Here is a 13,619-nt window from a genome sequence, read left to right as displayed (position 1 = left end):
CAGACACAGGATTTATAAGAGGCCTTGAAGAATAACCCAAGCCAAATGAGTTGCTGGGGAAATGGCCAAGAGCCTTTCTTTTTTCTGAGACCGATGCTGAAGAAGCCACCAGAATCCTACCAAAAATACTTTCCTTCCACCCCGACACACATCAACACTGACCCTGGTCCCTACCCCCCACATTTCTACCCCTCACAAATCAGACCTCAGCTCACAGCCCACAATGGCCTCAGACGGTCCTTTTCCTCTCTTGCAGTGGTCCAGAAAAATCCTGGTACATCTAAGAACCGGCAGCAATAAAATACAGGATATAAACACTGGCACGTGGGGCACAAATGATGTCACAGAAGACACAAATATTGAACTGAACATACAAGGTGACAATGGGAACTTACATTTCAAAAGAAATCCATCCTTACCATCCCACACAAAGTCACCATCTAAACCCAATGCTCGTAACATGTTTGATGACTGCCCAAAGAAAACGTGCCTAAAAACAAGAAGGGATGCTATATGGAGGGCCCACAACAGAATCTAGCAGTCATCAGATCAAACCCTTCTATGTAATAAGACAGTAGCTAAACTATCTCTTTCTGAGTCTTCATACTGAAGGCTTCTGGGTCATCTAAGACTAATGGTTGCTTTTCTCCTTTTTAATCTGTAGTTATGTCATAGGGCACCAACTGGCCAGCTATCTTAACTCCTGATCCATCCACCCCACCTCCCAAGTGCTGCAAACACAAGTGTGCACCACCATGCCACCCACCCCAGAACAGCATAGCTAGGCCATAGTGGTTGATACCTACCAGACACCCATTAGGTATAAAGGAATAGCAAGGGAACGTGCACTGAGCCCAGCTTTCAGCTCCAGACTCCCCTGTGCCCGCCCGACCACCTCATCCTTGTGAGCACTCACAGCTCACCCACCCACCCATCCTCCTCCTCAGTTCCACCGTCACGGGCTTGCTCCATGCTGCTCCGTCTTCCCGAAAGCCCAGACAATTCCTTCTCCACACACACAGACACCTCCTCCCCAGCGAACTGGACCACTGAGATCAGTCTGTAGGATGTTTCATCGCTGCGGTTTCTTAGAGACTAACACATACTCAACTTGGTATTCACGGCAGTTCCTAGCACGGAGCTTCGGACACCCTTGGAGTTTCCTGAATGGCAGGTGAGGTGGGGAATGGGGTGTGGGAAGGAGGGCGTAAACTCAGACTGAGGGGCTGACTGCCAGACAATGCAGCTACTGCCTTAGAAGCCTGGAGCACTCAGCTCTAACCCTGACCTCAGAAAGGAGAGGCTGGAAGATAACTTCAGCCAACAATGCTCAATCCCGAGTTTCCCCAAACCTCCACAAACCCTCGGAAGTGTCTTGGCGTGTGAATGTATTGAGAAGCTAGGAGGAGACAACCCAGAGGCCTTGTGTCTACTCTCTTACCAACCCCACCCCCTTTATCCCCTTCACCTAGGCTGCTCATCTGCCCCAGGCATAGTGTTTCTCTGTGGGTTAAGTGCCCCATTCAGAAGTCATTCGATCTTCCTTGTCTCTATCCCCACAGACACTGTGACTGATACACACAGCTCTGTGGCTTTGCCTAGGGACCTGCCTGCACAAGATAGGGGACGAACAGGGCTGCAGAGAATGTCCCCCAACTACGCCAGCAGAATCTGAGAACACAAAGCCAGAAGGGCGTGCGGTTTTCATTCATCCCAAACTTACCTTCTATCAATTTGAACAAATAAAATGCAGTTTGCCCCATGCACTGATCACACCTTGATGGCCAATCAAGAGATCCATAGCTATGATTCAGTTTACGGGAAATACCCAGAAGCGGTGACCCCAAAGTCTAAAAGCAGGAGAGTGCATGTCGGGAACTGGGAAGGCAGAGATGGGTGGCGGAGAGGTGACAATGAAAAGGCATGAGGTGTCTGTGGGACGGATAAGACTGTCCTGAAGTTAGATAGTGGGGTTGGCTGCACAGCACCGTGAATATTAAAGCTACCGAGAGATAATCTAAAATGATAACTACAGTACATACATTTTTATTATAAACCAAAAATTTGGCTGTGCCACGCCTTTCTTCTTTCCAAAGGCTAACTAAAAATCTGTTTACTGTATGATTTCAAAGTCGTAAGACTGAGGCCAGGGAGGGGTTATCTCTTTTTCAATTAGGAAATGACTGACCCAACCATCCCATAAGGTAACAGAGGCAAGACAGTGTCCTCAACAAGAGCCAGCCATCAAGGCCCACCTGTCAAAGGAGGCCCCCGAGGATGGAGATTGTCGATGACAGAATCTTGGGAGCTCAGAGAACAGTAGGATGCCCGGCAAGAGAGCCACAAGGACAGGGCGTGTTTCCAAGATGGAACCCAAAGCGACTGGCAGTTAAGTCTTAGGATCACCCACGGTAAGGCTCACGTTCGACCAAGACAATCACTTTGAGAATTGAACTTAAAGATATGGAGGCTTAGAAAGAAGCACTTCGCTAACTGCCAAAGCAAGAAAATACTTCTGCTTTTGTTCTTGCTGTTGAGATGACTGGTTTTAACAAGAGCCATAGTGTGTGTGCAGACAAAGACAGAAGCTTAATGATACCAAATCTGACTTAAGAATCCACCTGCGGTGGTATTTAGTGTCACGTTTGTTTTACATATGGAATCAACAAGTATGTTTGTATCTACTCAGGTATGTATGCATAGATACAGAAATATACTGACTTCCTGTGCAAGCGTGCATTTAAAGCACGTGTTAGTTCCTTTTTCTGAGAACCTAATACTGACTTATGAACACACATCACCTCACAGAATGTGGTGCAGACAGTGTCAGTGGCCAATTGCCTGAGCAAGAAAATGATTAAAGTATACATGCACACAACACAGACACAGACACAGACACACACACAGACACACACACACACACACACACAGACACACAGACACAGACACACACACACAATTTCCTTAAAGTTGTGGAAAAGTAAGCAGGCACAAGTGATTGTTCTGAGCCAGCAGGAAAATGTGGATTGCTAGCATAGGTCTGAACAACAAACAGCGAAGAGCCCACGGTAAAGAGGCCACAGTACCCAGCCCCTGGAGATTTGGGGTGTACACTTACCCTGAGCGTCCACTGGCAAGGGCGGGCGCACGGTGAGGAAGTGCAGGATACACATTTGTCACAGAAAGGAAAACAAAGTCAAACTGTTATCTGGGCTGTACCTGCCTTTTGCTCCTGTGTGACAGCCGCTGGCTGGCTGGCTGGCTTATGTTCCAGTGCTAAGCCCACATCCACGAGAAGGTCCACCTCCACGCTCCCACTTCCTGCCCGTCCAATACTACTTCCTTCTCGGTCATTCCTCCTCGCCTTTGTACTTGGTAATGTCCACCACTAGAGGATAAGGGTTTGCTAAAGAGGGAACAACACGAGCCCAGAAGAAGCCATTTAGGCAGGTGCCTTAGAGCAAGAAAACCTTTCCAGTACGATTTGTTCTAACTTGGGGGTGGAGGGATCTCTAGAGTTCTAACATCACAGTGGGATAAAAGGCAATAAAAAAATTAAGAAGCCTAAATTCTTAATTTAATAATAGCAAACATCCTACTGATGTGGAACTCTATGCGCACCCAACTTGCTCCTCACCATTTATAATCTTGGTTTTGCTGATACAACTGAACACACACACACACACACACACACAAAACTCGCCAATTTAAAGAGCTGGCAGCAGCATTTCAGCCCTTTTTTCCCCCTTCCCCAAGATAAGTTTCTGACGACCCTTTAGTGGTTTCAGATAGAAACTTCTGGACTCACCATAACTCAGTCTTTCATTTTACTTTTACTGTTTACAGTGCTGAGGACTGGACCCAGGGCCTTGTGTATACTAGCTAACTAACTGCTCTCCTACTGAGCTACATTCTCAAACTTATTTCTAATTTTTTTTATTTAATTTACCTTTTAAATTAAAAAAAAAAAAAGTGTGGATATAGCTAAGCTGCCAAAAACCTGCCTGCGTGTAGGTTTGACTCAGAACCACACAAACAAACACACACACACAAACACACACAGATGCACAAACATATAAACAATGATAATGTATGAAAGCTAGTCATGAGAAGTTAAGGATACTGGCTTCGCACAGTAACATGTCAGAAGCTTAAAGCACCCCGTTTCTGATCCTGTTACTTCACAGCTGGGATCCCAAAGACTTGAGCAAGAAGTATGTCCCAGTAACGCCACTCGGAGGTCAAGCCCCCTGGCCTAGCTCCACATCACCTCTCCAGCTGCCTCTGGCCTAGTCTCCTCTACTTTTTATGAATGCTGGCTCTGCCCTTTGCCCTTGACCCAGCACTTAGATCAGAACTTCTCTGAGGCGAGGGTCCAGCCACCTCTGTCTGGTCTCTGACTCCTAGCTTTGTGAGCACATAACAGGCTTGCCTTGAAGAATGAGAAAGCTTGGTACACTTATCCACAGATGGAGTGGATCCTGGGCCCATGTAAAACGATGCTGGAATATAAACCTAACAGGAGACGGACCACTTAGAGTGTTTGCGACAGAAATACTGGCATACTTTTAGATTACTAATCACCAAGCTCAACAGTAAAGAGAGAGTTGAATTTGTAAAACAATGTGGTAAACGATTATGTCTGCAGAGGAAGAAGTTAAGTTGTTTACAAGCCACACACACAGAAGTGTCTGCCTCTGCCAAAGACAGCTAGCTAGCGCCAGGCTGATCTGCACAAAGGCGTTTGAATTCTTCTATTGGAACGTGAGACGAATGACCAGATCGCAGATCCATCTCTGAAAAACAGGCAACAGAAAGCTGCCTGTCAGCACCCGAGAGCCCCCAAAGGGACCCTGGCTGCGTGAGTCAGGCTGGGATCTCACGGGGCACATAGACCCATGTGACATCCGTCTGCCTCAGCTCACTAATAGCTCACACACAGAGTCAGGCAGCATGTCACTTGAAATATGTGGGCAGTCTCAACTCAACCAAGTTTTCTATCAGAATGGGAAATTCCATCTCAGCAGAATCCCAAGTAACTCTCAGATTTCCCTTAAACAATGGCTCTTCCACCACGGTCTCTGGTCAGTCACCTGCTAGGTGAGCACCCCGAGATCCTGACTTTTAGTGATGACCCTAAGCCTTCTGGAAGGCTGCACTACCCCAATTATACAACAGTACATCTAAAAACACACTTAGGTGCGTTAGGGGGGAAAATGACAAAGAAATCAAACTTGTGTTTTGATTGTCCCTGTAACTAGATCACCCAGAATGCTGCCAGCGGCTGGACCAACTGAGGATCCCAGCACAGGATCTAGAAAGAGGGCATGGGTAGGACTTTAAAGGCAGTCCTTCAGAACCCCAGGATCACAGCCCTAGCTCTCAGCCTCAGGCCCAAATGCCCCAAGAAACCTCACCATCCGACGCCAATTATTCCCAAGCCCCAAGGCCGGGCGCATTTCATGTTTGGTGCATCCAGCATCCTGAGTCTCGAGTCATCCTCTGTAGCCTGGATGTGCAGCTCATTAGTGTCTAGGCAGCCTGCACCAGCAACCAGGCAGGTCTAATTGCCACAGCTTCCTTTAATGGAACACTGTGACCAAGCTATCAGGCTGCACCCTGAGGTCCAAATGCTGCTAATTGGACAGTGCCAGGGACTTTGAGAGGCAGGAGAAACCCTCTCACCTCAATGTAGGGCTTAGATAAAATGGATGGTCTCTATATCCAGGGACTTGAGGCCTCTGACAAGGGAACTCTATAAAGAGATGAGGGGAATCAGCTAGTTTCTCTTGTATCCTTTTCAATAGGCCCCCAAACCTTCTCTAAGCCTAAGAATCGCACCTAGACAGCCTCAAGCTGGTTATCATTCCTCTTTCAGAGCTGCCCAGATGTCAACCAGGTGGACAGTCTGCGCTTCCAGGGGGCCTCAGAGTGATGGACTATTGTAGACCCATGAAGATAATACAGGCTCTAAGCCCTATTACTTGTCAGATGCGAGCTCCCAGGTGCCCTCGTGAGAGAGAACGTGAAGTAGAGACACACAAGCCCCTCAACACATACCCCAGAGAGACTACAGCAGCCAAGAAGGGCAGAAGATATTCGTGTCTCTGAAAACGCTACTGTATTCACCTTGAAACAGCATAGGGTATTTTTGAGAATTGAAGGGAAGAGGCCAGTTTTTTTTGTTTTGTTTTGTTTTTTAAGTCAACGTCTACAAAGCTTTGTCTGCAGCCTCCATTATTCTCCACTGTCTTACCTCTTGAAGTGGGTTTGCTTTTCATTCCAAACAATCACTGCTTGTTGAGGGCGGGGCAAATTGGGGGGCTGGGGTTCTCTCCCTACAAAAGTTGCTTTGAACAACCCTTAAGCTCATTATCACCTGCTCATAGAGCAGCCTGTCAGAAAAACCCCGTTTTATCAGTTGAGATACAACAAATTAAAGGGGGCGGGCTGGAGAGCTGGCTCAATGGTTAAGAGCACTGACTGCTCTTCCAGAGGACCAGGGTTCAATCCCTAGCACCCACATGGTGGCTCACAACTGCCTGTAATTCCTGTTCCTGGGGACTCAATGCCTGCACACACGCATCCATGCAGTCAAAACATCAATATACATAAAATAAATATATATTTTCTAAAAGCTAACAAGAATTGCTGCTTTCTTCTACTCAAAGGAGATTTCCCTGTATTCTCAGACTCCAGGAAATGTTACTAACGCTTGCAATGTAGGTAGACGCAGCTAGCCCTTTTCTCTTTAAGCCCCATCCAATCTGGAGAGGCAAAGATGGCTCCTGAATGAGACAAATTCTTTGGCTTGTCACGAGGAACTAGAGACAGGGGTAGGGAGGAGACGGCTTCCACAGGACTGGTGTATCAATCTTTGGTGGTGAATCCTTGCATGCTATCCTCATGAACACATTAAAAAATACCCTAGGTGGCAAAGACTAAGCCTCTAGGCTCCACCCCAGTCACTGCTCACACACTCAGGAGACTGGATGTCAGAGACTACAGGCTGTAAGACAGGGGAAGAGGAGGACATCATTTCCTGACAGTGACGATAGAGAATCTGCATAACGACTCCTCTGCACCATCCCAGGGCTTCCATGAACTTTCTCTATTATTATTATTATAGAGTACAGTATGTGAGAGCCTGCCTGGTTTTGAAGACAGATGTGGGGTAAAGACAAAGATTTAACCAAGGGCTTAACACTCATCCAGGTCCTGCACTTTAAGAACTTAAGTGCAGCAACTGGAGATGGCTCAGCAGTTAGGCGCACTGGCTGCTCTCCCAGAGGTGCTGGGTTCAATTCCCAGCACTGACATGGCAGCTTACTGCAGCTTACTGCAGTCTATAACTGCAGTTCTGGGGGGGGGGGGGGGGGGTTCTAATGCATTCTTCTGGTCTCCATGGATACCATGTATACACATGGTGCACAGATGTACATTGAAGGCAAGTCGCCAATACACATAAAATAATAAAGTACTCTTTAAAAAAAGAGGTCAAGTCCAGGTAGGTGGGGCTTGCTCCCATCCTTCCTCCAGGTCCTCGTTATCTAAGGCCCAGGGAGCACACAGCTCCGGGTTCAGAGACGTCACACATCTGCACACTTGCGCTTACTCTCCGAGTCACGACACTGACGCAGACCCTTCCGTTACCTTTTTTTGCCTTCTTCTGCAGCTTCAGTGTGTCAGAGGACTTCTTTTTTATCTCTTGGCGAGCTTTCTTATATTCTAAGAGAAAGCAGAATAATAAATAATTTTTCCACCCTGCTCAATCTTTATCCTAGAAAGCATACTCTCAGACACCCTGCCAACAGCCTGCTGCATATACACACATGATAAAAGTCACGGTGACATTTCACGACAAAGGAGCTGTTTACATGACAGACAGCTAAACACACCGAAGCTTTGCCCTGTTCTGCCGACACCAAGAAAATATGCCATTGGGGATTGTTTTAATTTAAAAAAAAAAAAAAATCACACCATATCCATTAGAGTTCTGGGAAGATCATCTTGCCAGTGTTACCTGCTTCCCCAAAGCACTGGGGATCCTGAGATGCGTTTACTGGCGGCATAGACAAACCAAGGCAAGAAGACGAGTTTGCCTAGAGCCCAATTCCATCCATTGGGAAGGACAGAAGTGTATGAGTACTGAGTGTGCATCAAGGGATTCTGTCTTATGTACAGAGCACAGGTCAAGTAGAAGCCTTCGCTGCTCTCTCCCTGTGATAGGGCTCAGAAAAAAAAAATGGCTCCTAAACAAGCTCTACATATCGCTTTCACATCCCCTTCGTAGTTAGCATTGCTGTGTATTTACTGAACTAATTAAACGTGAACTATCAATTCTTTCTCCATGTGTAGATAACAAATGAAACCATGGCTGAGCACGTGTGGTGAACCTCAGAAGAGGGCAAGCAACATGGCGTCTCACAACTGCAACTCCTCGGTGCATACAGCCTTTCTTATTTTACAACATTCTTTCATCAAAATGCTCCATGGAAGCTCGCTGAAGTTCTCCAGGAACCTGGCTCCTCGCACGAGGGAATGTGTGTCCGCTAGAGTCTCTCATCAACTAAGCATCCAAAGTCAAGGTGGATTCGTGGACTTGGAGCCACGCAGGGATAATAGGAATTAGGCAGTCGTGACTGCCAGGCCTGTGGCACCTGCCCCAGCAACACTCACAGCCACCGTGCTCCAGGGCCTGTACTGTACCTTTTGCGTGATCCTTGTCCAACTGGTTGGCCACTTTCTTCCATTCCTCCATTTGTTCTTGCAGTGGGTTTATCAGGCAATCGATCAAAGCACTTTTGCCAAAAGATAAAGAACAGGAGAGATTAAACAGGTCCTTCCTTCTTGTTCTCCAGATACACACTCCACCAATTCCGGCACTTCAGGGATAAAACAGAAGGGTCTACAGTTCAAGGCCAGCCTGGATCACCCGGCAAGACGTCCCAAAGGATTTACACTTATCGGTCAAGTCATACTTAAACCATTTCCTTGACAGAAGTAACAGTATCATAAGGAACCGCCACTGACTCAGAAGTGCCAGCCTCTGAATGAATGGCCTGGCTCTCAGGATACTTTTAATGACTAGTAGAAAGCTATAAATATAAGCTGGCTGTATATACCATTAATCCTAGAAACTGGGAAAACATAGGCAGATGGATCTCTGTGAAGTCCAGGCCAACCTGGTCCACACAGTGAGTTCTAAGCCAGCCAGAGATTATCTACTGAGACCCTGTCTCAAACTTAAAAAATAAAATACCACCACTCAGAAACAACATAAGCGTGCCAAGCTAGAGTGGCCTCGCCCCTTATCTACTCTGCTGTCTTCCAGCCCACATTAAAAGCCAGGTTACAGGAAGCTGGGGTCACCCCTCACGCCGCGCAATAGAAACCACCAAGAGACAGACACGTAGGAGCTTAACTTTTGTCTTCTAAAATTCAGAGAGTAGGGAAAACATTAATATCTTTTTTAAAGACTCCAGGGTGCTGCCGGGCACTCTGGACCTGAAGTTATAAAGACGAAGTAACTGGAAGAGACCAGGAACAGTCTCAAGCTGCAAGTGCCAGCTTCTAACTGATGGCAGGGAGGTGTTATCTGGGTGCACCCGTGTACGCTGGGCAGCCCCTCCAAGAGAGAATGGCGGAACAATTATGCTGATCTGCTTGGGACACGAGGGCCATCTGACTCCAAGTCACGGAGCCAGCTCTTGCCATTCCGCTGTATTCTGGGGGCCTAAAAGCTGGAAGAGGGCTCTGAGGTACCACTCCCTCTTGGGGGCTCTGTAATTAGCCTGGGGGACAGGGCAGTGGGGAAAGCGGATCTCATTCCTTCCAGAGGCTCCTGTGAGAAGGGAGCCTCAGCAGTGTGTAAATCTCCATGACTGGTGGGCAGTAAGGAGACCCGGGAGGGGCAGGTGAGGAATCTGAAGGCAAGGGCAGGCAGATGAGGAATCTGAAGGCAAGGGCAGGCTCCTGAGGGCAGGGGCTGGACTAATAGTTCTTCACTGAGACCCAGTACTGGAGCCATCCCTAGCACACAGCAGCTGACTGAGCAGCAGGGGAAAGAATGGGTTGTAAGGGCTTAAACACTACTGGGAGACTGGTGCTGTAAAGGGGAGCATGCCACATCACCGCGTTCCTAGCCTAACCCTCTGGGACAGGGCAGGAAATGCTCGTCACCTGGAGAACTGCCTCAGCTTGGCCTCGATGCTCCGGTGCCGCATGCACATTCTGGTGAGCGCTGAGCCGATCTCCCGGGTACCACCTGGAAAAGCAAAGGAGGCCCGGATGAGCAGGAGTCCAAGACCAAACACACCTTCATAACGTCGCCAACCTGAGATGCTGCCTTCAGAACTTCTCGTTGCACATGTGTGCATATACAAACACACATGTGTAAATCTATGTCATGTGGTATATTTACTACAGTCCTATGTAATGTTTCCTATTCTGAGAGTCTCCGTTCATTTTGTACTTTTGGTTGTGAGTCAGAAATCAAGGCCAGTGGCCTGAATTCAACACATGGTGGAGGGAAAGGACTCCTGGAGACTGTTGTCTAACGCACACGCATGCACGCACATACGCACAATTATTGTTCACGAAAGAACCAAAAATCCCTGACCCCACCCCACCCCATCTGCCCAAACGACCCTCAAAGCTATTTTGGAAGAGCTAAGGACTCTGGTTCATTATTTCAGGGTCAGTGCAATTATAGGGTAGTATAAAGTCATGGTATATTTTCTCATTGGACACTGGTGACCAAGATCTTAGAGTTCCACACGTGTGGGAGGGAGCTAAGGCATGTTTTAATTTTCCCAAGATTCTCGGCATGCCTTCCCATCGGGCACCCTTCCCAAGATTAGTTTTTAAGGCCTTCTGTCCCTCCCCGCTTCTGGAAAAATTCTTGAATCAGAATCTATTGGGATGTGTGGAGAATGGATTATAACCTCAGATCAGAATTGCATAAGGACCCTGGAAGGCACAGTCAAATGATGTTAGGAAAACACACAGGCAAAGCTTGTGAAACTGGGTAAGTGTCAAATAAAACACTATTCTCTGACCAACAACAGAAAGCCACAGGAACTTAGGACAGGATTAACCAAATCACCAGGGAGGGGAAATCACTCTTATGAAAATCCATGACGTTACATGTGTACACCCATGACATGACACGTGTTACATGCTGTTCTATCCTCTCTACAGAAATGTTTGTCTGTTGGTTCAGCCCCCCTCGGTTTCCATTTTATTCTGCAAGCTCTGAGCTCGAGACGAGCAAATGACGGTAAATTAGTGACTACTAAGTAGTAGTAGTTCAGCTGAGCACGGCGGCGGCACAAGTCATTCACTCACAGAGCCTGGGAGGCAGAGGCAAGGGGTTCAAAGCCACCACAGCCACTGTGAGTTCAAAGCCAGCTGGGGCTAACCAAATCTGAATGAATGCATGCATGAATGAATGAATGAATGGGTAGCATTTCCACTTGGGAGGCAGAAGGCAGCAGATCCTGTGAGCTGTAGGCCAGCCTGGTCTACACAGCAAGCTCTGAACTTGCCAGGAAGACATAGTGAGACACTGTTTTCTCTCTCTCTCTCTCTCTCTCTCTCTCTCTCTCTCTCTCTCTCTCTCACACACACACACACACACACACACACACACACACACACGAGGCTACATTTTCAGGGAGCTCACCCAGTCCATTCAGTCAGCAACATGTAGGTCTGGGCCCACACAGGGTCAGTAGCAGGACCCCCCCATCCAATACTCAGACTTGAGTACTGAAAATTACCTCCAGATTTCCCCAGAAGAATAAAACTCACACTTTCCTGCTAACCGTTGCTGTAAAAGCTGCAGCAAAAAAAACACCCAAATGTGATCCCAAGGCTGGTCTGGCATCTAACTGGTGCCTTGGGTTGCTGAGGATGGAGGCCGGTCAGGAAAGTGCTTGCCTAGCATGTTATGACGCATTTGGGCGCCATGAAACGACCATAGTAGCACACACCTATAATCCTCACACTCAAGAGATAGATGCTAGAGAGTCAAAAATTCAGTCTTCTTCAACTATATAGCAAGTTCAAATCCAGTGTCGGATACATTCAACCCGTCACCCACCCCCACCCCACCCTACCACACCCCCGGGGAAAAAAACAGACAAAAACAAACAAACCAAAAACCAAAAAACACCTGGCATTCTACAAAGTGTTTGTGCCTTCCCAGGGATTACCACGAGAGGGCGCTATTCTCACATGCTCCAGCTGTCTTCCCATCTGCCTGTTTTTAGCGCTTTTATTCCTTGTGAACAAAGGTGAGGAATGAAGACCGCTTTATCCCCCGGGAAAAGATCTCTTTTTCCCTGCTCCTTCATTTGATTAAAAGTTAATAACGTGGCTACACAGGATATTGGCCTGCTTATTCCCCGCTGCAAGGAAGGCAGACTAAGGCTTTTTCCTGGGGGGAAATCAGCAGCTATCAAGAAATGCCCTAAAAATAGCATCCTCTCCTGGATCCAGCAACTCGTATACTAAGAACTTAATCTGAGGAAATAATGAAGAAAAACGGCGAATCCTTACCTGGGAGGACAGTGATGGAAATGTTTACCACCTCAAAAATCCCATAATAATCATCTAGTTAAATGAACCGTGGGGCACAGACACCCAACCAAATAGGATACAGCTATTTAAAAATAGAATTATGTGTCACTTGGGTGCTGCTTAGAGCGTCTAAGTCCTTTTCACATATTAAATCAGTCAGTCCTCACAATATCCTCAGTTGTGTTGACAACGCTGCGGTGCCCATTTCGGAGATGGGAGAAGTGCTTTAAACAATCTGCCCAAGGTTACAGGATTAGTTAATGCCACTCAAGCGGGAGGAATCGTCCGGGTATGCGCATTCAGCTGTAGTCAGCTATGTGATACTTCAGATAGACAACAACCAAAAAGACGGCGGGGCCCAGAGGACGCCCGATGTCCTCGTCTAACAGCTACTGTGGGGGTGGCGTTTGTTCAGCCGGCTCTGAGAGTTTGATTCTTGAGGCTAGAAGTCTACGAGGGGCTGAACGGGAGTGCAGAGAGCCAGGTGGTGTGACTCTCTTCCTCAGGGCCAACCGCCACTTCCGTGTCCTTGAGGCGGGATGAGGGGCTGGAAAGGGCCGTGCTGACAGCCAGGCCCTGCACTCCATTTTTTCCGTTTTTTTCTGTCCTACTATTTCAGTGCCTAACAGAAGCAATCAAGCTATGGGCCGATTCCACAAAGTTTCTGAACGTTCACGCCTGTGCCCACCACTGTGCCTCAGCACAGGGAGCCACAGAGAGGACAGGAAATGAAGAGACATCAAGAAAACTTCCTACCAGCAGTATCTGTGTAACTGGCACAGGGGCAGGAGGCAGAGGACATTCCCTGTGGACCCCATAACCCAGTGTTGCTGATCCTGGCAGGTATGGGTCACCCTAAAAATAGACCTTTCTGTTCAAGTGCTTAGCAACAGCGGATGCTTTCCTGACCTCAGCAGGTTTGAATTGGAGGAAACTGGCTGTAGCTACAGAGTCAGGGGAGACATCTGGAAGAGGGCCGACCTGACAATGGGAGTATTTATGGCATCACAAATGGCTGGCTTAGACACCTGGCT

General features: G+C 47.6%; 1 protein-coding gene across 14 annotated transcripts in view; it reads right to left on the bottom strand.

The window, feature by feature from the left end:
* Positions 1-13,619, bottom strand: part of Mtss1 (MTSS I-BAR domain containing 1) — a 139,308-nt gene that overhangs the window by 21,448 nt on the left and 104,241 nt on the right. For 9 of the 14 annotated variants that reach the window (XM_021182752.3, XM_085831659.1, XM_085831657.1 and 6 more), the window contains exons 4-6: positions 10,183-10,267; positions 8,710-8,801; positions 7,654-7,728 (exon numbers count right to left, since the gene is read on the bottom strand). In XM_021182752.3, the coding sequence (XP_021038411.1) occupies positions 7,654-7,728; positions 8,710-8,801; positions 10,183-10,267 (252 nt within the window). Of the gene's footprint in view, positions 1-3,118; positions 3,131-7,653; positions 7,729-8,709; positions 8,802-10,182; positions 10,268-13,619 lie in introns of all 14 variants that reach the window. The other 5 variants (XM_085831658.1, XM_021182751.3, XM_021182746.3 and 2 more) reach the window with 1 other exon arrangement.

This window comes from Mus caroli, unplaced genomic scaffold (assembly GCF_978045245.1).
Source record: "Mus caroli unplaced genomic scaffold, Mus_caroli_1 scaffold_16, whole genome shotgun sequence".
NCBI lineage: Eukaryota > Metazoa > Chordata > Mammalia > Rodentia > Muridae > Mus > Mus caroli.
The sequence above is the reverse complement of the archived record's forward strand: the minus strand, read 5'-3'. Positions and strand labels throughout refer to the sequence as shown.